Source organism: Eulemur rufifrons, chromosome 4, assembly GCF_041146395.1.
Source record: "Eulemur rufifrons isolate Redbay chromosome 4, OSU_ERuf_1, whole genome shotgun sequence".
In the NCBI taxonomy this organism is placed as follows: Eukaryota; Metazoa; Chordata; class Mammalia; order Primates; family Lemuridae; genus Eulemur; species Eulemur rufifrons.
This window is the reverse complement of record NC_090986.1, coordinates 20,697,151-20,721,759: the sequence shown is the minus strand read 5'-3', so window position 1 is coordinate 20,721,759 and position 24,609 is coordinate 20,697,151. Positions and strand designations below refer to the sequence as shown.

The window sequence follows — 24,609 nt, the reverse complement described above, 5'->3', positions numbered from 1 at the left end:
GTTAATTTCTTAAAGAACAGTCGTCCAGAGTCTCGGCACAAAAGCTCATGATTTAATGAGGAACAGAAACAAAATCTCTGATTGTTGGTGTTTCAAACTTCATTGGCGTCCTCTGGCAAGCACAAGTTGATCCTCCGCAGCTTCAATACCCTTTAGCCTTCAATATAAGAGTACATGCTGAATAGGGAACAATGGCTGGTTGTTATGTTTATTTACCCTTACTACAAGCTGGGTTAACCTCTTCAAAACAGCTTTACTAAGCCCGTTAACCACACCACCCATCTGACCTGCAGCAGCATCTCTAATGTGATGCAAATCTCGCAGGGGCCACATGCGACAGCTCGTGGCATTGTGTCTTCTTAGACGCTACAAGTTTATGGCTGAGGGAGTCCTGTCCGGGCCATACATTTATAGGGGGAAATGGCCTCAGTGGCAAACAGTTAAACGGGAAAAGAAAGGGGGAGAATGGACGGTCTTGTGTTTCTGCACATTTATTTTTTAACTGCCGGCTAACTGTTGACCCAGAGCATTTGCCCAGGATGAGAGCTTTGGTATTTATCATCCAGCGGTTCCAGGATGTGGATGTTTCATCTTGGGGGTGGAGGTTAAGAGTGATCAGTTTTGAAAGCTTATTTTTAGAAGACAGCGTCATGAACCAATATAATACTTCGTAACTTTTTCTGTGTCATCTCTGTTGTTTTATCAGATTACTAGTGAAACAGACATGACCCCTTAATTCTGTTGTTATTTTTTAAAGACCTTGCCTTTCTTAAAATTATTTGTGGTGTTACTGTACAAATGAACAACGTGGGAGACATTAACTCACATAAGAAGGGGACAGGGACTATGTATATTCAGGAAAGGTCTGTTTCATTAAAGACCTAACTTCCCCTCACAGCGCATCTTTCCCTGTCATTTTCTCTCTCTGTGAAATCACACGTCCGCATTTGTAATGCATTAATAAACAACAAAATCATAAGCTTGGATCCAAAAAGGGAAAAGTTCACTTTTAGAGGAGTAACTGGCCAGTAAGACAACAACAAAAAAAATCATGATTACCATGAACTGTAAATGGAGTCAGGTCCCAATCCAGCATACTAACAAGTTGCCTTGCGTATTATGGTTTGTCTTTAAGAAACCCACTGTATATGTTCAGCCCACCTGATGAGAGCTTCATTTACCAGATCATTTTTCCTTGATGGATGTGGCAAGCGTAACAATGTTCTGGGCCTGCTTCAGTAATGGCATGTCGATCATACTCCCTTGGAAAGTAAAGGCTCCCTGGAAAACAGAGAATACAAACTTCCTGAAAGAAAGCGCAGCAATTATAGGCTTCCTTTCTGTGCACGCTTGTACAACAAGAACATTTTAGATTCCACCTGAATTATACTGACTTTCCTACCCAACTTTTGAGAAAGCCAAAGTAAATTGCAGGGGAAAGATTTCTTTTTTCCTCTTAAAGAGGAAAAAAAAAAAACCTTCAGCATTTTAATGGAGAAGAAAAACACATCAGACACAAGATATGGGAAACTGTTCATTTAACTCTTGAAATCAAGCAGAAAACAACTATGGAGGGAAAATTTAAATACTTCCTCGTATAGGTTTTTGAAATACTGCATAGAACTTTAAATGCAGGACTATATATGCTGGCAACTGATTATTGCTTAAAAAAATAATTGTATGATCAGGCTAATAGCAAAATGCTTGCTCCTTGCTGTAACATAATTGAGGGGTAACACTATAAGGTGATGAGAAAGTGCAAGGTCGGATTGCATGAGTACAGAGGTGAATCTGTTGGTGCACACTGGCAGAAGAGGATTAGAATTACCAGGCATGTGAGCCTGTCACAAAGAAATTATAGGTCAGTTGAATGTTAACACTGGAAAGCATTTCTGAAATCTCCTGATACATCCCTATTTTACAGATTCATTTTGTAACCTTCTGTGAATGCTTATTGATTGTGTCATGTGACCTAATCCCTGCTCTAGATGAGGAAACTGAGGCCCAGAATAGTTAAGTGAGCTTCCAAGGTCACGTGATTAGGAAAAGTTAGAGCTGGGGCTAATACTTGGGTCTCAGAACTTCGAGCCTTCCTCAGAGCCTCCTCCCCCATGTTAAGACAATAAGGTAGTTTCTTCAGTGCATCAGAAAAAGAAAAATTAAATGGACAGAAGGCAGCATGCTCAGAACCCGAAGTTAATGTCTGGTTATTTAGATCCTTTTGATCACTTCTTTTTGCTGCATACAATCATCTTAATTCTCCTTCCTTCTACCTGTTGGCAGGGATGCTGGTGTGAGTGGGGAGCAGGCAGTCTTTTGAGATCTGGAGGTGGGCTGGAGCAGTCTTAATCCCTGCTGATGACAGTCCCTTTGCAGATACCGCAGCCCATGTCTGGATTTCACAAGTATCGTCTCAACAGTCGGTGCTGTCCGTATTCAGGGCTTCTGGGATAGGGCTGTGGGGTGGTCCCTTATCGTTATACGTAGGATGGAGGGGAAAAAATGTGGGCGGGGGATTCTTAGCAATGACTCTGGAATTTATCTTTCAATCAAGAGAGATCTAAAAGCCCCCTAGGATTGGAATTTCTATCAGTAGTGCCTAACCTCAGCCTTAGAATGAGTTTGATTCATGTGAACACTGGTGTGGCCTAAAATCCTGTACTGTAAGTCACTTCCCAGCTGTGTCATTTTTACTGTTCGTACTCCCATACTGGCCTTTGCCTAATTCCACTTAGCCTAGAGGTGATTTTGGTCATCTCTGTGACCAGGATGAATTTTATGAATTTGGTTAGAAGTTCCGAGGGGGTCCTGTAGGTTGGTGTTACACGGCGTGCGTGGGTCACATGCTGTTTACAAAGGCAATCGTCTAGTTTCCTTACTGGAATAAATGATGAAGACCAAAGGCCTCTTGGTTATCCGCCCACCAAGTGGATTATGGCCTTGTAAAACAGCACATCTGTCCTGCTAAGGCTTAAATAATAGGCTGGGGAGACAAAATTAGCATAGATGCACATGAAATCAAAATGATGCGCAGAGAATCCAAATGATGGCTTTGGGTCTATGCCATGTTCCCAAGTCTGCGCTGGGTTCCACATGCACATCAAAGATGAAAAATGCTTCATGTAGTTTTTCAAGACAGAGAGATCATTTCTTTCTTCTATGGTGGCACCTTTTGCTTGATTTCCTTTATTAAGCTTAAGGTGGAAAACAAAATTTAACATTTCTGTTCTATGTTTCCTTCATCTCGAATTGAGGATTTGGTGTTACGAATTAGATTGTCTGATATGAACATCCTCAGGCTTTCACATGTCAACCTATGATATGGTTGGCTTCTTCACATATGGATCTATGTGTGAAAGGTGAACGGTCTATTTGTCAGGATTTGGAAAAATGTAGTTTGTCAAAAAGAAAGGTTTGAAATATTCCTTACTGAGTGATGATAGATAAGTTTCAGCTTCACAGCCCAGTGCTTTCCTGAAAAGCACACCATTTTGGCATACCATTTCAAAAAGCACAAGGAACTCCCATCAGCTTGAAGATTCAGACTATAATTTTGTTTAAAATGCCTTTAAATAGTAACTTATTCATGGTTAAATTCTTTAACATGACTACTACAATAATAATAACTGTAATTTCTTCAGCAGTTACTGGTCCAGGGCCTGTCCCTGGCACTTCACATGCTTGATTTCATGGAATGCTCACAACAGCACTTTGATGTAGATGCTATTACCCATCCCCATTAACATTTTTTTCTTCTTTTAATTGTGGTAAAAACATAACAAAAACTTTAACCTATTAGCCAGTTTTTTTTCCTATTAGCCATTTTTAAGTGTACAGTTCAGTAGTGTTAAATATGTTCCCCTTGTTTTGCAACACATCTCCAGAACTTTTCCATCTTGCAAAACTAAAACTCTGTACCCACTGAACAAAAACTCCCCATTTCTGCCTCTACTTTCTGTCTCTATGAGTTTGTGTCCATCCCCACTTCTATAATTGAGGAAACTGAGGCATGGCGAGCTTAAGAAACTTGTGCAAGTCTGCCCTGTAGCTAGTAAGAATAGAATGTGGGTAAAGGTCAGGCGCCGTGGCTCACGCCTGTAATCTTAACACTTTGGGAGGCCAAGGCATGAGGATTGCTTGAGGCCAGGAGTTCAAGACCAGCCTGGGCAAGGGTGAGATCCTGTCTCTACAAAAAGTAGAAAAATTAGCCTGGCATGGTGGCATATGCCTGTAGTCCCAGCTACTCGGGAAGCTAAAGCGGGAGGATCGCTTGAGCCCAGGAGTTGGAGGTTGCAGTAAGCTATGATGGTTATGCCACTGTGCTCTAGCCCAGGCAACAAGAGTGAGATTCTGTCTCAAAAAAAAGAAAAAGAAAAAAAGCAGATCCCTGAGCCTAATTCTACATGGTTTATGCAGAAAGCCTGGAGGTTGACCAGGAATCCTCTGGCTGATTCTAGTGTGCATTCAAGTTTGAGAACCTCTGTTTTAGCTCCTCTGGGTAGAAATGGCTAGGCCAGCTTTGATATGCAGGTGTATAAAGTAAAGAGTCCTCGTGTGGACTGAGCAGCTCCTCTGGGTCCTCACGACCTCGGTGAGTCACTTGCAATAGTAAGAGGGTAAGACTTGACCTGCCCTCAGGAGCTTACAGTTCGCTGGAGGGGACAGGGAAGAAAAGCAGCAGAGAGCCACAAAATGCAACAAGAATTAGAGAAAAGGCCAGGGTGGTGAGCACAGAAAAGATCTAAGGCCTCTTTCCCAATGAGGATCATCTCTGTGCGCTGTACACACAGGCTGGTGTTGGTATCTAGCACAGTGTCAGAGTTGCCTCGGAGCTCCGTACGCAATGCGCTTTATTCAGCAATTTTCTGTTGGGTCATCTGTTGTATCCAGTCCCTGGTCAATCCCTTTGGCACATTTTACTATGCACACGTCTGTGATTTCAGACTCCTGGCGGAGAGGAGCAGGATCACCATAGCACACGCACTCTTTGCAGAGGAAGGACAATAATGACGACTGGGGTGTAGTTTCTGTAACACCTCGGTCAGCGCCTGGTGATGAGATATGCATTGAAATAACATGGGCTTTGTGAGACCCTGAAGTTCTTCATGAGGAGAACCTGACTTACTATCTGATGGCAAAAATGGTGATGATGATGATGGCAATGATGGCAACACTAATCACATCCATAGGGAATATTCATACATTTTCCATTTCTGGTACTTAGTACTTAATTTTTTTCCACATAGACCTAAAAGAGTAATTTTCTATAAATCACAAATTGATCCTATTCTTTCCCTACTCACTTTGCTTTCAAATAACTTCTTTGGGCATTCAGGGAGTTCTCTCTGGCATGTTCTGATGATGGTGTTGCTGTGACTCCCTAAGAGAGAGATTTGTCAGTATTAATGACAATATTTGGGTACAGTTGTGACAGTCCTTATTTTTAGGGTGATACCCTTTTCCTATGTGGTGCTAACTAACTCCTTTCCTCAATGAATGATTTACCTCGCCACAGTTCCCAGTGAATTCCTGAACTCCTTAGGGTTGGCCGTTATCAAATTTCTCTTCAAGATCTTGGTTGCGCCCTATACTCACTAAATGTCTCGGCCCCCGCTGTGACCCCCTGTGATGTGGCTCTTCCACTAACAAAGCCAGCTGTCTCTTGACACTCCTCAGAGGAGGGCGAGGATGGTGCTCCCAGAGACCCCGGCATGGGCACTGTTTCATTGTTCTTTCCTATTTTCAACCTGTCCCACGTGGAAGATCCTTGGACAGGCCCTGATGTGGCCTTGGTTCCCTCATAGTTTGGTTGTGACATTCATTCTAGGGATGTAAGTTTGGTTGCTCAGTGAGGAGGCTGCCCGGCTCCAAGGCTGGCTGACACAGTGTCACAGGGAGAGTGTGGGGTGTCTGTCTGGGAGTTGCTCTTTCTTGACTGGGGTCTTGCTGTTAACTTTCTACAAGGGATCAGTCATTTGCTTTAACTCTGCCTTGGCTTTCTTTGGACTGACATAACCAAGTGCAGTCTCCTTGGTGGAGACCCCAAGGCTCCACATGGCGAGGTCGGCTCCTGTCCCCCAACACACACACACCCCCTGCCCCACTGCCCCGTGCTCTGCTCTTCTCTGAAGGCCTTTTCCCTGTCTGCCTGGCAAACTCCTGATGCTTCAAGATGCCAGAAGATGCCACCTCTGGGAAGTGTTTCTGGGCCTCCCCGGTAGAGCTGATCTCTCGCCTGCCTTTCCGTATACAGCCTCCTGTACAGCCCTTGCCCCACTATTATAATTTCTTGTTTACATTGCTGTCTTTCTCACTGTGCGCTGAGGCCCCTCTGGGCAGCAGCCAGGCCCTACATGCCTTTGAACCCCCGGGACCCAGCACCCTGTACATGCCAGGTATGTAGGAGATGCTCTGTGACCACTGACCCGATGATGATGAAAATGACTAAAGAAAACAAAGCAAAGAGCAGCAACACCAGCTTGCCCAGACAGGGAGACAGAGGTTCCATAGTTAGTGATTTGGGTCATTTTTCTCTTCCATTTTGGACCTTAGGAAGGGACTGTGTTTGGGCACAGCTTTGCTACTGCACAGGGCTGCTAGGTCCCTAAGTCACCTGGATATGTGCAGTGAGTTCCATCCTGATGGGTCCCAGGGACCTAGTGCTTTGCCTCCTCACCCCACCAAGCTGTGCAGGACCCCCGGCTTCACACCCGTGACCATTAGCTCATTTCCCATCCAACACGGACTCAGGGCCTGCTGTGTACCTAGCACACATTAGGCCCTGGGACCTACCCCAGCAGGGAGCAAGGCAGACATGGTCCCTGACCAGGTGGAGCTTCTGGTCTAATGGGGTTGCGGGGAGAGACATTACACAGACAACTATAGAAAGGATCATATACTTATGAGTGAGTGTATATGCTCACAAAGCAATGGTGGTATAAGAGCATTCCACAGGGGACCTGACCTGGTCAGAGGTGGCTTCCTGAAGGACATGATGTTTAAACTGAGATGTGACAGGGCAGGAGCAGCTGACTGGGGGAGGGGACAGAAAGAGAGACAGCACAGGATGGCTCTAAGTGGAGTTTGGCTCTTTTGTGGGGCCTGAGCTGGGTGACCAAGGTGCGAGTGATGAAGACAGGATCACCCCTGGTCTCCACCAGCCTTTCCAGCTGCTATCTCACCCTCACCTCCCCCTCATCTGCATGTCTTTCTATGCCCCTGGCCTGGTAATATTCATGGTCAGATGGCCAACACTTGTTGAGCCTCCAGGAGGACACAGTGGCTGACCCCAGAAATTATAATGTTGGGTTAGGGTCAGGTTAACGAGTGCAAATGACTAACAGTTAAAGTGCAAGCAAGTATGTCACATTTGTGGTGCTTAAGGGCCAAGGAGCTACAGAGAGAAGGAGCCATGAAAATGGTGTTGGTTAGGCCAGGGAACGGCTTCCAGGAACAGATATCGGGAAGCCAGGTTTAGAAGGTCAGGGATGCACGTAGAGAAGCGTGCATGGGGTTGGCCTTCTCTGCTGTGCAGGAGTCCTGTGTCTCTGGTTGCCAGTGACTCAACACACAGGCCAAATGACGGAGAGCACAGTGTGAGACACAGGATCTTTCTGAGGCTCTGTCTATGGCTGAAAGGGTTTCTCTAGAGCCTGAGGAAAAGGAGCCTAATCTAGTCTAAATTAAAGCAATCTGGAAGAGAGACAACATTTAAAAATATTGATTCTGCTACTCATTAGGTGCTCAACTTTCCTTATGACAAAGCACGTAAAGACCTAATCCCTGCTAGATGAAGCGGGACTGAAACCCAGTGGCATTCCTCTGTTCTTGCTGCCTGCCCTGGTGGACCCAGACTTGCTCCTACCTGGATCCCCAGGGGAGGAAGCTGAACCACTTGTTTCCTTTCTGCCATTCTCGGCATTTTTCCTCTGTCCAGAGGTGGCCGAGGATCCAACAATGGGAAAGCAATGAGCTGGCCAGGCCCAGCCCAGCCATATTTCCAAGTGGGACCATGATGCATGCAGTGGCCTGGCCTTGCCCAGCACTGGCCTTCTGGGTACCAGTGGAGCAGGTAGAGGTGGGGAAAAGGATGTAATTTTCCCTTGATGAGGAAATATGCAGATCCCTGTAGCAACTACAGCCTATACTCTAGGTAACTTATCCCTCAGTAACCCTGGAATATTGGAGGAGGGTGATGTTAATTAGGAAGACCCCTTACCAAAAAAAGAGAGGTTTCATTTGATAGTACTTTATACTATTACAATATACTTTCAAAGACCTTTACTCACTTGCAGTAGGGAAGGCATGATTATCTCGGTCTCACAGAAGCAAAAACTGGGGTTTGGTATCAGTTAACCTTTTAAAGGAATTTAGGAGGAGACCAGGACTAGGATCTAAGGCTTTTCACACCAAATCTTAAACTCTTGCCACTAATCAGTGTACCCCAAGTAGGGCTGATAACTGTGGCATTTGAGATGCTTATAGAAAACAATTTTAGTACAGTTATACACATATACCATGTGTTTTTAATTGTATTTTGATGTTATTTATAAAAATAATTAATGTTATATAAACTGTTATTTCAGAGACACTACTTAGGATGAGGCTGAAAAAAATAACAATACATAGGTAATGTCCAGATAAGCAAACATGTGAAAATGCAATTTTAACAACTGAATTTGGGAAAAACTGAAATGTAACAATTTCAGCCTGAGTTTCCACTGGAAAGCTCTTACTATAATTATTATGATAGCAGAAATACTAAAATTCAATGATACAATGTGAGTGACATTTTAAGTCTTCAGAACACTCGAAGCATTCGTTAGAAAGATTAAAGGCAGTGACATTTGATCCTTGTATATGCTTCTCAAGATCAGTAACCCTTCGATGGATAAACATCTTTAAGAATTGTCATGCAGATAGTAAAAGAATATTACTGAAGACTTGGGAAATAGAGAATATATTTTTCTTTTTTTAACACTTTAAATTGTAGTGATAATTTGCTAGATATTTTAATAATATTTTGAATTAAAATTCAGCAGCCATTTACTCCTATTGCCAGATAATTTACAGATGCTAATGTATCTCTATGTGAAATTTCTGAAAGTTCAACTGAAGTCATTCAACAGGGACAATTCACATTGTGCTAATCTATGGTTACCACTATCACTGGAATTCAGACAGATGACATTCCGTGGCCTTTGGTGGGGAAGCCCTTTAAATGATTCATAAGAATGTAACAGTCGGAGTATCTGAAGGGGTTCGTTTTGCACCTGACTGGGGAGGTGGGGTAAGACTGGGCAGGAGCAGCACGTTGAGCTGCTCGGGAAGCCCCTCGGAGCACAGGCCCAGGGAGGGTGTGGAGTGTGGGGTGCGGGGGATCCTGTTCCCTGGGCAGCTTAGTGGAGTTTTCTTCCAATTCCGAAAGGTGGAAAAGCCTGGAGAAGCTCCTTCTCCCTTCCAGCCTGCCCTGCCGTCCCGTATCTGTCCGGAGCAGAGAGCCGTCAGTGGGGCGCGGGACAGGGCCGCCCGTGCTCCAGGTGCAGTGCCACCTGCCAGGCCAGTGCTGGCCTCTGAGGACACTGGGGACCATCTGCTGCACGCAGCCCCTCTGTGACTTTCCGCCAAACAAAGATAGGAAACTTTCCGGGATGGGCACGTTCTGGGGCGGCATTCAGTATCCGCAGCCGGAATGAAAGCGTAACAAAGCCACCCAGAGGAAAAGGGTCTTTGCTTTTTTCTGGGTTTTACCCTTTGAGGCGGCTTGATGCCGAGGTTAGGAACGTGGGCTTTGGGCTCAGCCACACCTGAATTTGAATCCAGGGATGCCTTCTCCGAGCTGTGCAATCCACAGCCAGTAAAGTTACACTGCTCAGCCTCAGTTTCTTTATCTGTAAAATGGGGGTGGCGATGCCTCTCTTGCAGGGTTCTTGTGAGGATTGAATAACGTAAGTAATGGCCTGCCACACAGTGGCTCTCAGCAAATGGAAGGTGTTACTGCTGCCGCCACAACTGTTGTCACCACTGCCGTGACATACCAGTCATGACTGCCACCACTGCCGTTACCAGTACTGTAATTTCTCCTCTGATTACTATTACCACGACCATGATCACTGCCACCAGTGCCACTAGTACTACCGTTATTGTTAGATTATTTCATTCCACTTATCCCAGAAAGGCCTAGTAAGAAGCAGAGCGTTGGAATTATAGCCAGATTTTATGATTTCAGAGTAGCTTTGAGAGCTGCAAGAGTTTCAGAGACATCAGTCTTTCTGAAAATACAATGAGTAGAGGCAGACTCATGCCTGAAGCTTCCTACCACCTCTAAACTCTTTTTTTTTTTTTTTTTTTTTTTTTTTTTTTTTTTTGAGACAGAGTCTCACTCTGTTGCCCAGGCTAGAGTGAGTGCCGTGGCGTCAGCCTAGCTCACAGCAACCTCAAACTCTTGAGCTCAAGCGATCCTCCTGTCTCAGCCTCCCGAGTAGCTGGGACTACAGGCATGCGCCACCATGCCTGGCTAATTTTTTTTCTATATATATTTTTAGCTGTCCATATAATTTCTTTCTATTTTTAGTAGAGATGGGGTCTCGCTCTTGCTCAGGCTGGTCTCGAACTCCTGAGCTCAAACGATCCGCCCACCTCGGCCTCCCAGAGTGCTAGGATTACAGGCGTGAGCCACCGCGCCCGGCCTTAAACTCTTATAAATCACAGATATAGTCGTCTTTTTAAGAAGCTAGACTCAGGTGTGCTATATATTTGGCAGAACATCAGTAGGAAAACAAATACATTTTAAAGAATTTAAAAATTTAGAATATCAGCTGGAGGAGATATAATGAAACGTAGGTGATCTGCTTTACAGTGAAGGCGGTAATGAACAGAGGACAGAATCTTTTTAGCAGGTGGCGGACAGGAAAAGGAAGAAGTGTAGGGAAGAGGAATGGCCAGATGTGTTTGTTAAAAAGGAGGAAATTCCTTGGAATGTGTGAATTGAGTGGATGTAAAATGAATAGACGGCATTAACATTTTGCTTTTTAAAAAGAAAGCATGGGCCGGGCCAGGCACAGTGGCTCACGCCTGTAATCCTAGTACTCTGGGAGGGCGGGGGAGGATCGCTTGAGCTCAGGAGTTCGAGACTAGCCTGAGCAAGAGCGAAACCCCGTCTCTACTAAAAAAACAGAAAGAAATTAGCCAAACAACTAAAAACAGAAAAAATTAGCCAGGCATGGTGGCGTGTGCCTGTAGTCCCAGCTACTCAGGAGCCTGAGGCAGAAGGATTGCTTGAGCCCCCGAGTTTGAGGTTGCTGTGAGCTAGGCTGATGCCACGGCACTCTAGGCCCAGGTGACAGAGCGAGACCCTGTCTCAAAAAACTAAATAAAATAAAAAGAAAGCATGAAATTATTTAGCTTTAGCCCTACATGGAAAATGGAAGGATTTGTGTGTTATACTTGGTAAGATTAATTTGGGGCCTTTAGCAAGAGTTTCAGGACATGAAAGACAAGACTAGCAGGATTGGAAGATGGGTTTGGTAAGAGTGAGGCAATAAAGGTTGAAGCACCGAACAGAAGGAAGGAGATCTGAGGGGAATGTTTGGGCCAATTATTTTAATACAGGACCAGCACTGAGTCACCTACTTGCCCAGATGGAGGGTCTCAGTGGACCAGAGCCAACCTTACTTTATTTTATTTACTTATTTTTGATACAGAGTCTCACTTTGTCGCCTGGGCTAGAGTACAGTGGCATCATCATAGCTCACTGCAACCTCCAACTCCTGGGCTCAAGTGATCCTCCTGCCTCAGCCTCCCAAGAAGCTGGCACTACAGTTGTATGCCACCATGTCTGGCTAATCTTTCTATTTTTAATAGAGACAGGGTCTCACTTTTGCTCAGGCTGGTTTTGAACTCCTGGCCTCAAGCAATCCTCTTGCCTCAGCCTCCCAAAGTGCTAGGATTACAGGTGTGAGCCACCTCACCCATCCCATCCTTACTTTAAAAACTAATTGAGGAGACCAAGGGTGCCTTCATTTTTAAAACTCTTTTCAGAGCCTACAACATGTAGGGAGCAAGATTTATTTTAAAAAAATATTTAGGCAGAATGATCAGACAGGAATAGACAAGTCTTTATTTTAAATACTTTTTGATAAGAAAATCTGGAAAAATCAAGCCAAGTCTGCCATGTAGAAAGCTATCTAGTGAGGTGAAAACAATTGGATTTATAAGCATATTAAAATCTAAAGAATTATCACATTTGCCAGCAAATTAATTTTGTGCTTAATTTTCTCAGTTTTTTTAAATGGCTTTATTGAGGTATAATTTGCATACCATAAAATCCCCCCATTGTAAGTGAATAATTTGTTGATTTTTTAGTAATTATATAGACTTCTGTAACTATCACCTCCATCTCAGAGTTCTTTTTGAAACTAGAAATCTTGTGTTTTTTTTTTTATTTTTAAAGCCCAGATAAATGTGTAACAGGCCAAATGTTTAAATACTTTTATTTAATTTTAAATATTTCACTTCAAATTTAAGCTGCTATTGCCTGTGAGAAAAGTAGACAATGAATGTCATTTATAGCAGTTTACAGCTAAGACCAAGAATACTAAAATTCCTCTATCTTAGACACTGTATGCTTATTCTTTCTTTGGAAAACAAATCTAAATGAGCCGACGCTAACTAGAAGACACTTTGAAAGATTAACTAAAATACTGATACATTTTTCATAGTACAACTGATGAATAAAAACGGACGAAGTAACTGATGAAAAAAAATTTCCTTCAATTTTTCTGGAAGGCAGCAAAAGTATTTATATATACTGTTAAAAGCATATAGAATATTTCTTTTTAGCACTGTCAGGAATGTGGGAATCAGTTTGCTAAGTAGTTTCTACACAATGTGTTGTGTACCTATTTCTGTCCGAGCCACTGCAGGGAGGTATCTGGTACAGCAGAGAGAATTCTTTATTCTCTAGGGGAGTGGTGAGAAAGTGCTTCACTTTTTTCTGAGGCCCACTATCCAAAAGTGGAAAAAACTAGAGAATTATAGAAACGCTTGACTTACATTTTTAATAAAATAAAAATTCCATTTACCTAACTTTAATATAAAAAAGAATGACACAATTCTTTAATAAATACAACAAACAAATTAAAAGGATGCTCTGAACTTTTCAATTATAATCAGTTAAAGGAGAGCAGGCAAGGGATGGAGGGAGGGTGGGGAGATGAGGTGGTGAGAAAGAAAGATGTACAGAAAAAGAGGAGACCTTTAAAGAATTCGGGGAAAGGAGAATGAGGGAGGAACAGGAAAAACATACACACAGCCCTGTACGTCAGAGGGGGAAACAGAGGAAGAGGGAAAGAGAGAAAGACGTTCAAGGTGCAAAACGATTCTTTCTCGGCCCTCACTTGGATCTTGCCGTCACAGACACTGCGAGCCATGCGTGTTTGTGCTGGCACAGACGGCACTGAGAACATGACCTTGGTTACCCATCCTCTGAGCGAGGGGAAACTGAGCTCTGGGCTATATCTGTCCTCTTTGCCAGCGGCTCCCCCATCCTCCCCTGGGAGCATCCAGTCCACTTTGGGAGACTGAACGAATAACGAATAACATGGAATGGGGTTTGCAGTGAACAGAGCCAAGAAGCCTTCCTGGGGGACACGGACAGGGCAGCACTGCTCAGGAGGGAGCGGCGTGGGGAATGACAGCATGACAGCGGGGAATGCTGGGAAGGCACACGGACACTCCGGGTTCTTTCCTTCCTTGTCAGTTTCTGCTCATGCTCAACAAAAGACATTCATCGGAAATACCCAGATTCATACTTTGTTACTGAATACTTTTAAGGCGCTATCTCGTTTCGGTCATTAGTGTGGGTATTCGTTGAAACCCAATTAAAACCACATTAATGCTAACTATGGTCATATCTTTATTTACAAACTGAGCCCTGGTTCTGGTCACAGTTCTATCACCACCTTGGCCAGGAGTGACATTGGGCAATTTCTGAACCCTTGCTGGGTTTTATAAACTGAAGGGATTTGACTAGAAGATTTCTGAGATTTCGTCCAGCTAAAAGAATGGCATTTTTAAAAACTGAAATTGAGGGGGAAAATCCTGAGAAATATAAACCAGAATAAAACATATTTTCATAAAAATATCCTTAAGAATGTGTTATAAATTAAGGCCAAGGCAAGCAATTTTAAAAGATATCAGATTTAACCTACTTTTAAAAAACTCTTATCCTCTAATACTGTGAACCAGTCACTTGCCACTATAAAAACGTGAAATAGGATATGATCAGCACTAGAATTTCATTACTTTGCTTTAAATGTTTAAAAATTTGCAATTTGGTGTTAATCAAACCAATCTTAAAGTCACCACTGGCAGACTCTCAGTTTTTCTAAGAACTGGACTTTTTAAAGTCAAAATTATGGCATATAATTCTGAAAATATTAAATGAACAAGAAAATAAAGGCAGAAATGCAGTTACTAAGAATCTCAAAAATAGAGTTATATCCCTTCATCTTTCACTTTTACCAGACATGGCTGGGTTCTGATTTTAGTGTTCCTGCTTACAAATCCAGGGGGAAGGCTGCGGGTGGGGGCTGATGGGTGTGTGAGGATACATTGCCGTCTATTAGTGGAAATCAACCCTTTCAGTTGACAAAGACAACAACCAAATCTTTAGATGGTTTATGTGATCTGCGTGAAAGAGTGGCAGTGGGATTTCTGGCACTTGAATAAGCGGAAACAATATTTTTGGCTACAGAGACTTCTCCTGAGTTCTCTCAGGGAGACTTCTAGAAGGCCATCTGGAACAAACAGTATTTCTTTTGTAAAGCCTCTGCGTTTGGAAACACAAATGAAAGGTGTGCGAGCCGAAATCAGATACCTATGAAAATTATTTGCTTTCAATAGGGGGGAGGGATTTATTAACTGTTCGTAAATTTTCTAAGTGAAAAGTCTTATGTAAAGGGAAAAAACTCTTTTTTCTTTCTTTTATAAATTCCAAACTTATACTCCAGTAGAGGATGTGCTTAGCAAACTTATTAATTTGCACTATTGTTCTGTCATGAGTGAAATTAGAATGTTTCAGTTATGTGTGATATTTACAGTTGTTATGGCAGGTAGTGACCTCGTTTTTGACCTTTATAATTGTTAACTGAACCTAGGATTCAAAGATGAACACTTCCCCTTCTTTGGTCTTTGGCCAGCTTGTGAAGCTATAATGAATGAAAAATATTGAAAAAGTGAAATCCTTCCAAAACCAAATAAAGCACTTATATAGTCATGAATAAAACAGAGTGTTTGGAAAACTGAAAAATTAAGCAAAGCTGTATGTGTAGCCAGATAGTGCAGAAATATGAATATTCTAGCAAAGTACCATTAAAATTCTATCACACATTATACATTTTGCTATTCCTTCACATTTTTCTGTCAGAGTCCCCATTTGGAAAGAAATGGTAAATGCTTATATTAAGATTTCCTGTGATTAGTGATCATTGAAAAAAGGCAACTGTTTCCTTTAGCTATCATTTTTGCCTAAGAAGTGAATTTGGAAAGAGAAAAAATTAGCACTAAGTTCATAAGACAGATGTGAGATCATAATACTTGAATGTATATATGTTGTAAAAATCTGTATGCTGTATGTATTTACACACAAATTATAAATTCTATTGATATCAGTTAATATTAACTATTTACTTGAGATGTTTTCATTTTAACTAACCAATTTTCATACTATATAAAATTCTTAGTTGATAAAAAACTGATAAAATCATATATCTTTAATAAGGAATACTAAATTCAGTTTTGAATTAACAATTTTCATTTTGATTCAAGCAGTAAAAAAGCAATCCATGTAACTAAAACATTTGTATCTCTGTAATCTTCTGAAATTAAGAAAACATTTAGCAATAAAAAAATAGCAAAAGATCTCCCCAAAAAAGAACTTTCAAATATTATTGGAATCACATTATAAAAAAATGACATAAAAAATGGAATTAACTTTTAAGAAAATCCTTTATAAATTTAAAACAAATCATACGGAAATGATTAATCCTGTCTAAAGTATTTTACCAAATAATTTCAAACTAAAATAATGGCAAGCAGGTTGTATCTCAAAACACATTTTCCTGGAAGGATGGAAGAAAGAGTCAGTTTCGTTAATATTGTGCATGTGGACCTCACAACTGATGTCAGCTAAATTAAAAATAGTTTATGGGAATTACCATAGCATAGATTTGTGGAATATTTAATAAAATTTCCAACAAATTTTAGTAAGAGAAGATAACCTGGAGTCCCTAATATGAGTCTACAGCCCTGATTCTTACTAGTGGGGAGTGCTGTGCCAGGCAAAATTCTTTAGCCTGAAAATATCTTTCAGTTTCCTGACACAAAGCAGCCACACGTATCACTACCTGCCAAATAGTGATAGATTATATGAACTGATGATTATTTGTTTTTATGTAAAGTGTTTTTCACCCAACATGACACTAAGGACTTTAAACTTTTTAATTTCCTTAGGACTTTTAATTAAAATGAAACAAAAAAAAATTCTGTGACACCAAAGACCAGACCCCCAGTAATCTATCTGCTCATGATCTAAGTAATCCCCTGAATTTTGCCATTTGGAGAGGACAGAAAGAAAAGGTAGAACTTTTATTTTTGAACAATAATAATTATCATTACTACTATAGACAACACAAATGAGCCAGCATTAGCTGTGAACTTCAGCTATACCTTTGGTCTTTGGGCAGACAGAATAAGATTTAAGATAGGAGCAGGAAGAACTAGAGAAAGGCAAAGATACGTAACTTTGTCTTCTTGGGTCATTTCTACTTAAAAGCATTACTTGAATGAAAATTTCATCAGAGGGTAAAAAAAGGTCTTTTAGAAATTTACGAGTGCCTCACTAGGACACAAACCATCAGTTTCCCATCTTTGAGAGAGTCATCTGTGCTTTGGACAAGTATGTGAAGGTTCATGTTTTCATTAGTGATTCACATTTGAAATAAAACAGATTAGATGTTTGTCGGACGCAATACTTTATACAACTGAGCAACCTATTTATATGAAATCTTTACAAACAGAACCCACATTATTTAAACCCCAAGATCCCCTCAAGACCCAGAGTCACCTACCTGCAGATCCAATTTTTGTGACCAGCCAGTTTATAGGCAAAGTGAAAGAAACATGCTAACTGGATAAAATAACCATATGTCCCTACTGGAAGCCCCATTACTTGAATCATTTCAACCTTGCTGGACAAAGCACCAGGAGAATTTGCTGTAGGAAACAAACCTCCATGAATGGGGCAGGGAAGAAATTACCTAATAGTTAGTCTCCCCTCTGCTCTAATTTCTATGGTTCTGTGTTAAGAAAAGCCGTCCTGCCACACTGTTTGTACAAGCTTATACCCCAACAAGAGGGTATTTCTTATTTTTAAAAAACAAAAAAAAAACCCAGTTCAGAATTTAACATTTAAGTTGCCATCATCAAAACTTTGGGACAATTTTCCCCAGGAACAACACTTTTCAAGATACAATGGGAAAAGGGTAGTTTTCCTCATTCAAGAACTTAAATGCCAGAAAAGCATGTGTTTCTGGTTTGTCTTTTGTTTGCTGGCTACTGAAATTTAGGGTAACCTCTCCCATACTCCTATCTGCTATAATGCCAAGTGGCCTCCTTCGATGCTGCTACCCAATGTAAAACCTAGTTTGGACATGTCATGGAGGCAGTGCTAGTCCAGCCTGGAACTCTGTTGTTTTAATGGTCCATATGCTGCCTCAGTTTACTATTTCACTAGGAAGTGTTTATCACGTGTATATCCTCAGCTGGCATAAGGTACACAGCAGAGACGTAGAGCATTTAGTGTGTTTGTGGATGGAGTTATTTGCATGTGTGAATGAGAGAGTCCATGGCTCTTCTCCCTAGGTAAATATCTGTGTTTATTCATGGGGGATGTGTGTGTCTTGATTTTTGGGTTAAGATATAGAAATGGACATAAAACACAAATGTTGACTTAAAAATATTTTTCTATAAAATGCATTATTTTTTGATGGTTACTGCTGATGTGAAATGAAAGGATGCTATTTATCATGAAATTGGTATAAGTCCAAATTGGATGTTTCCAATGTCACATATTCTGCCTTTGGATATTAAGTGTGAATTTGTGCAAAGATCAACCTTGCCAGTTTGTGAGTGTGAGCATGTGTGCATGGTCGGGGTTGAAGGCAGACATCCTTAGGGAGTGACCCATTTAATACTGTTACCCACTTTGGCAAGTCCTGGGATTTTCAGGTGTTCTTGCTGCCAGTGAAAAGTGCAAGGGACACTTCTCACATGGATGTATGGATGTCACAGGTTCACCACTGAAGGCCAATTTTTTTCTTTCTTCTTCTTTTTTTTTTTTTTTTTTGTAGGGGAAAATGTTTAACATTTAGAACCTTAATAATTTTTCAATATTCTTTCTCTCCTGAGTAATTTTGCATCGTAGGTATCAAAACTTCACTCCTTCTGGAAGTCACAAGGCTGAGTTCAGAGATTACCTCTAGGATACATTTATAAATGCAACTTTTCCCTCCTAGCCTCTTAAAAAGAGGCAAACAGTATTATTGCAAATAACCTTTAAGATAATTAACTGACAATGCTGCAACTAGCATAAAATCTTCCTTCAGGCGACACCTAATTTAAGTGTTACTGGCACAAAGTGGAGACAGATTGTGCATTACCACTGCAATATTTACATAGCAGAAACCCACAGAGCAGGAAACGCGAGGCTCAATGATGCACTAAATTAGGAACAACCATACTCCAGTGTTAATTTGCTTCCCATTCCATCCAAATCTCAGGTCCAGAAATTGGTACAAACACATATACAACCTCCCACTCTTAAATGACTAAACCGGAGGAGATTTTTTGTACTTTTTTCCCCCAAGTTAAAATAACTTGAAATTTATTTCTTTCCTCCACAAGAACCATTTGGTCAAACTGTGTTTATTTCATTACAGCTTGTTCTCACTTTGATCTAAAATTATTTTCATATGAATGCTGCATCGAAGCCTATAGAGAAAAACTAAACAGACTTCTATTTTCTCTAAGGCTGTCAATACGTTTTATGAAAAGAATAAAATGAGAGACGTGATAGCCAGTTAGTGAAATATTTAGGAACATGGGCAGGGCAAGTCTACCTTAAGCAATTTTCTCACTGATGAATGTTGTTCCCTCCCCCTCTTCCAGCTCTCCCCAAATACAATGAGTTTTCTTAACCCATTCAAACAATATATATTTTTTCATTCTTCCCCATGGTATTTTAAACACCATTTTCACCGAAGGCATTAACAAAACATTTACCTTTCCTAATTGCTGATGTTCTTTAAAGGCAGCAATCAGTTCTTCAGCCCACTTAATTTTTTCAGGGGAAGGAGAAAACTGCTCCTGGACCACGGCAATTTGGTTAGGGTGGATCACCTGCTTACCTACAAGAAGATTAATAACACCAGAACCACCAAAACAACAAGCAGATGTTCAAACGAAATGTTTCTACCAAGTGAGGTTTCTGAATGCCTCACAGACTGTATGTTAAATAGCAAAATTAGAATTTTCTTTGGTTTTAGAAAACAAAACAAAAAAACAAAACAAAAACTGCACTCAGACGGGCTTTTCCAGAATACCACATAACAAATACAACCACGGAAGTAACTGTGTTTCCGATCCTATAGAAATGCCACTTTAGTGCAGATAATCTCTAATTTTTAGTTACAGGTGGATTGACTAAGCAGCTTGTTGACTAACTGCTTTGGCTGGGACTTTAAAGGGTAATGTCTGCAAATCAGAGTGATTATTTTGAACTGAAGTAGAAAAAGTTAAATGAGAATTCTCTTAAATTGTATAAGTTGTCTTTTGCTTACTTTGTAAGATTATGCCACCTTCGTTATTTCTTTTAGAAGTTGTCAGTTTTCATAAAGCTTACAGAAGCAGATGTTACAACCATACTAATAGCAAATGCTGTCTTATAATAATATATTTAATTTTCTTTTAGGTGAACATAATTCATCATTTCTAACTCCTAATAGAAAATTGGATTTCAATGAAAATATTTTATTCAGTATAGTAAGCTAGATGGCAGATTTGAACACTGTGGTCTCTAGATTAATCCATTTAAAATTTTTTAAATAGAAAATTACAGAAAGTTTGTCTAAAAATAAATCCAGATTTTCCCTTTTGGCTTCTAGAATGAAGACTGGGTACTTCCCCCTTTGTAGTGTCTTAAATAGCCCACAGGAAATCTTATTTCTGCAGAAATATCTTCCAAAAAGATTTATGATTCTTTCTGAAGTTGAAGGATTTTAAATAAAAACATCATACAAAAGATAAGAGTCACAGGATTCTGTGAAATCAGGCAGTTGTTAAAAAAAACAATTTAACAATCAGGGAAGTGTGGAATCTAATTAGGTCATTAATAAAATGCAACATAATTTAATGTTATAATAATGATGAGATTATATTTTATTACATGATAAAGTTATAGACATTTGGCTCTTTAAAAATGAATGTACACGTAATGATCATTTACTCTGCTAAATATATTTGTTAGTATATCAGTTGGCTTTGCTTTTGAAATAGTCGTTTTAACATTTAGCCAATACAAATTATATTCTTGATGTTTTATAAAATGTCAATTCCTGTTACTATCATTATTCTATCAAATAGAAAAAAGGACAATGTTTATAAAATTTTTTAAATGTTTCATGAAAAAGAGTTTAAGTAGATAATATAACAATATTTTTCTTTACAATGGCATAATTAAAACATCCTCACATTTACTATTTCATTCTTATCTGTCGGCATACTAATAAAACATTAAAAACCTATATAAATACAGATTCTTTAAATTATTTGAGGAATAATTTCTGGGACCACCAGATAACATGAGTGATGACAAATGAGAGCTGTTTTCAATAGTAGACATTGAGATTATCTTTAAGTAATCTAATAGTTGTTACAATATTATTAATAAAGGATGTCAGTTCTGGTAGTCATTTCCTACTAATTGTTAGCCCTGAATTTCATAATTTATGTGCATAATTTACACTGATGTGTAAAAACCCAGATTTCATGGGAACTTCTTGGTACAGGCATTATAATTTGAGGAGCAAACATAAACTACCTAAAATACTGTGAAATTACTGATAGCTCTCAAGGACCTACATTTTGGTAATGAGGCTAATTTTAAGATATGTGTTAGGTTTTAGAAATTTATGAACATTCATATGCGATGCTCTCTTTTGTTGCATCTCATATATTCCAACAACTGTATCACAGACTTTAATGCCATGTGGGAACGGAGCAAATATTTTATACAGAAGAGTTGTTATTGACAAGTTACTGAGAGGGTGCAAAATTGGAAGACATTAAAATTGATGACCATGAAATCCTTGTTACAGTACCACTTGATATATCGTGCTTTAAATCAATACCTGCCAAGTCTTTTAGGTAACTGTATGATGGTGTCGTTTTTGTCTTCTACAATAGACTGCAAAAAAGAAGAAAACCCATAGTGCTTCATATTTATAATCTTTCTTCTCAGCATGTAGTACTGGAGTAACTGGAATAAGTCAGCTGTTAAAGCTTTATTCCAAGATTTAGTTTTGGTTTCTTTTTATTAAAAAATTCCTAAAGTTAATGGCCATTACACATCCAATGCATTGATTTAAAATCAGTCTACATGATTGTGACCCTGTGAAACAATGACTACAGAAAAGAAACTATAGCTAACTTTTAAAAACTACAACTCATTAAAAAAATACATAATTTTTAAAAGTACAGGAAATCCTTAGTCTTCCTTATCAGTGTCATATGTATAACACAATACTTTGATTGGATTTTAAACCTTTCAACTACCTGCTTCAGAGAGGGCATGTGTTCTTTCGTTCGTTCCTTCCTTCGTTCCTTCCTTCGTTCCTTCCTTCTTCCCTTCCTCCCTCCCTCCCTTCTTCCCTCTCTTCCTTTTTTCCTTTGCTTTTTATTCCTTCTGTTCCTCTCTTCTTATGCAAAGCCCAAGGTATGGCAATTAAATGCCAAACAACTAGGACAAACAGATCATGAGTGGTCTAAAATACTCATTTAAAAGCATTTTTTAAAAAAAAAACTACTACAAATAATCTCCCATCTCATTATCAGATTGATTACCTTTTATTGGTTTGTAGAAATATAATTAGGGCAACAAAGACCTTCCCTCTAAAAATTGCAGCAGGGCCGTGGAGGTGGCTCCCTGGTTCACCGCCTCGTTCACGTGCGTGTACAATGGGCCTGTGCCCTCCCTGCTCCCATTGTCCCCGCTTCCATTTTCTCTTTTTTTTTCTTTTCTTTTTCTTTTTCTTTTTTTTTTTTTTTTTTGCTATTTAATACTCCCTGTTGTGGAGAAACAATAGTGCCAGGTCCATAAGCTCCTCGTGCTGAGCTGGGCACAGTCTAGAAATTTAAACCTGATTTGAAATAGCTTGTCTTCTGCGATTGAATTAGGGACCAGTTTAATTCAGTGCTGTATCGTGGAGAGACTCTCAAGCTCCCTTAGAAGTTCTGGAGCAAACATTTACCCCAGAGGAGGCTGGGGAAACCCCGCTTGTACTGAGTGATGGGGAGAGAGGCCAGTGTCAAGTCAATGCTTTCTCTTTTTTATTGAATTAGTTCCCATTTGAGAGCAACATCTGGCTGCCTGGCAGCCAATGCCACACATTTTGGGCCAACAACATCAGGGTCTATTAGATAAATTTCATGGAGTTTTTCTCCAACTTTTCCATTTGGGCCACATCCTAACCAGTCGTTGGAAAGAGCCAGCGACAAGCACAGCCCATGGATGTGGTAGAGGAACTCCTTTCTTTCTCAATCACTGCAAAACATAGGGGGGATTCATTTACTAATAGTCCAGATCATTGAAAAATATTTCTCTAGAAGGGATCACATTTATTTATTTATTCATTTAAAAATTGGAGGAGATATTTTAGCTCTTTTATGTTAAAAACACAAAAACAAATGTCAGAGCTTTAATTCTAATATAACTTGTTAATATAACTAAAATTGCTTAAGTCTTTCCATTTTTATTTCAGGTTAAGGCATCATCCCATAAGATGTTTTTACATTTAAGGCCACTTTATGAAATATTTCTATCAGTAACCCCTTACTAGGTACATTTCAAAAATATTTATAAAAGGGATATCAGGATGCTTGTCTCTATTCCTTATTACTTGGGTACATTTCTGATACTAATATCCTTAGAACGTTCATCACAAAAACAAACAAGAATAAGAGCCTACGGTGTTTTTTTCCATGGTTGCCAGTACGTGTATGTGTGTATGTAACTGCACATGTGTTTGTGCATGGAATCCTATTGTGTTTTTCAAAAAATATATTTGTGTTGGAAAAACACAATTTGTGGTTGCTTCCTGGCTCATGGGTTCTGCGTAATCGGGCACACCAATCACCAGATGTCTGCCTGTGCCCGAGACCGAACTGCAAGGGACTCGCTGACCCTAGTGCCAGCCGCCGCCCGCAGGTGGTGCCAGGTGCATAGATACTTACTGAGAGGTGGGAGGGGCTGGAAGTGGCAGAAAAACAAAAACTAGTCGTGAGTAAAACAACAAATCAAAGACAGTATCACCAACATTTTTCAGAAATGAGTTAATATTTTAGGAAATTTTTCTTCTATCTAGCAACTGAAATTTTTATGGCAATTCACTCAAAACCACTTCTGTAACAGCCTCATCCCTCCCCCCTCGGAACAGCCAAAACTGCAACAACAAAATTTAGAGGACAGAGAAAAGATGGTAACTAATATAAAGAGGAATTAAAATGAGGGATTTGTTTTTGACTTGCAGAGCCAAAGAAAAACATGACAGTGTGATTGGCAGGTTTTTGCCCTGCATGGCTTTTTCGTATCTCAAATAGTGAAATAAGTGTATGAGATATCTGATGACATTAGAAATAGTAGTTTCTGGTTAAATTTCGGTTTTTCTGGAATGCTTGCTAATCTAGCCACTGTTTTCTGAAACATCATTAAGAATCATACCAGTGAAGCCCATTGCAGCTCCTTCTCTCGACTGTCTAAGAAGCCCATCTCCATCTCGAAAGTCAATGTACACCAGATCTATGGCTTGTAGACCAAAGGCCTTCGCTATGACAACGATCTTTTGTCGGGCGTAGAGAATATCCTGGGTGTCTTTACTACTTGTTGCACCTGAAAATGGGATGTTGACAGAAAAAGGAGGCTTTTGGTTGGGAAACCAAACCCAGACAGTTATTATAAAAACTCAGTTTGTAAAGAGATCTATGTCTCCCTGGGAATTGTTCCTGAGCAAAATCATTATTCAAATATAAACGAAGAGAGGGATTTGTGGAGGCAAAGGTAAATGTCATACGTGTCTGTTTAACTGGCAAGGCACCTTTCAATATACTGGCTTCTACAAGCATTAGGAAAAGGCCCCTCCCCCACCTCAGGAGGTAGATTCAGGGTCACAAGTGACTCCTGATATTTTTTTTTTCCTTCTTACCATCGCCCGAAAATGTCAGTGCAAAGATAGCACCACGAAAGGCGGCCAAGCAGCTGTGCAGGGAAACAGTTAA

General features: G+C 40.1%; 1 protein-coding gene across 3 annotated transcripts in view; it reads right to left on the bottom strand.

Annotated features, from left to right (window-relative positions):
* Nucleotides 1–30: 30 nt before the first annotated feature.
* CLYBL (citramalyl-CoA lyase) overlaps nucleotides 31–24,609 on the bottom strand; it is a 235,928-nt gene continuing 211,349 nt past the window's right edge. Inside the window, exons 6-9 of one of the 3 annotated variants that reach the window (XM_069467062.1) lie at nucleotides 24,056–24,223; nucleotides 19,342–19,466; nucleotides 1,162–1,281; nucleotides 31–177 (exon numbers count right to left, since the gene is read on the bottom strand). In XM_069467062.1, the coding sequence (XP_069323163.1) occupies nucleotides 1,186–1,281; nucleotides 19,342–19,466; nucleotides 24,056–24,223 (389 nt within the window). In that variant the 3' untranslated portion in view covers nucleotides 31–177; nucleotides 1,162–1,185. The remainder of the gene's footprint in view (nucleotides 178–1,161; nucleotides 1,282–19,341; nucleotides 19,467–24,055; nucleotides 24,224–24,609) is intronic. The other 2 variants (XM_069467061.1, XM_069467060.1) reach the window with 2 other exon arrangements.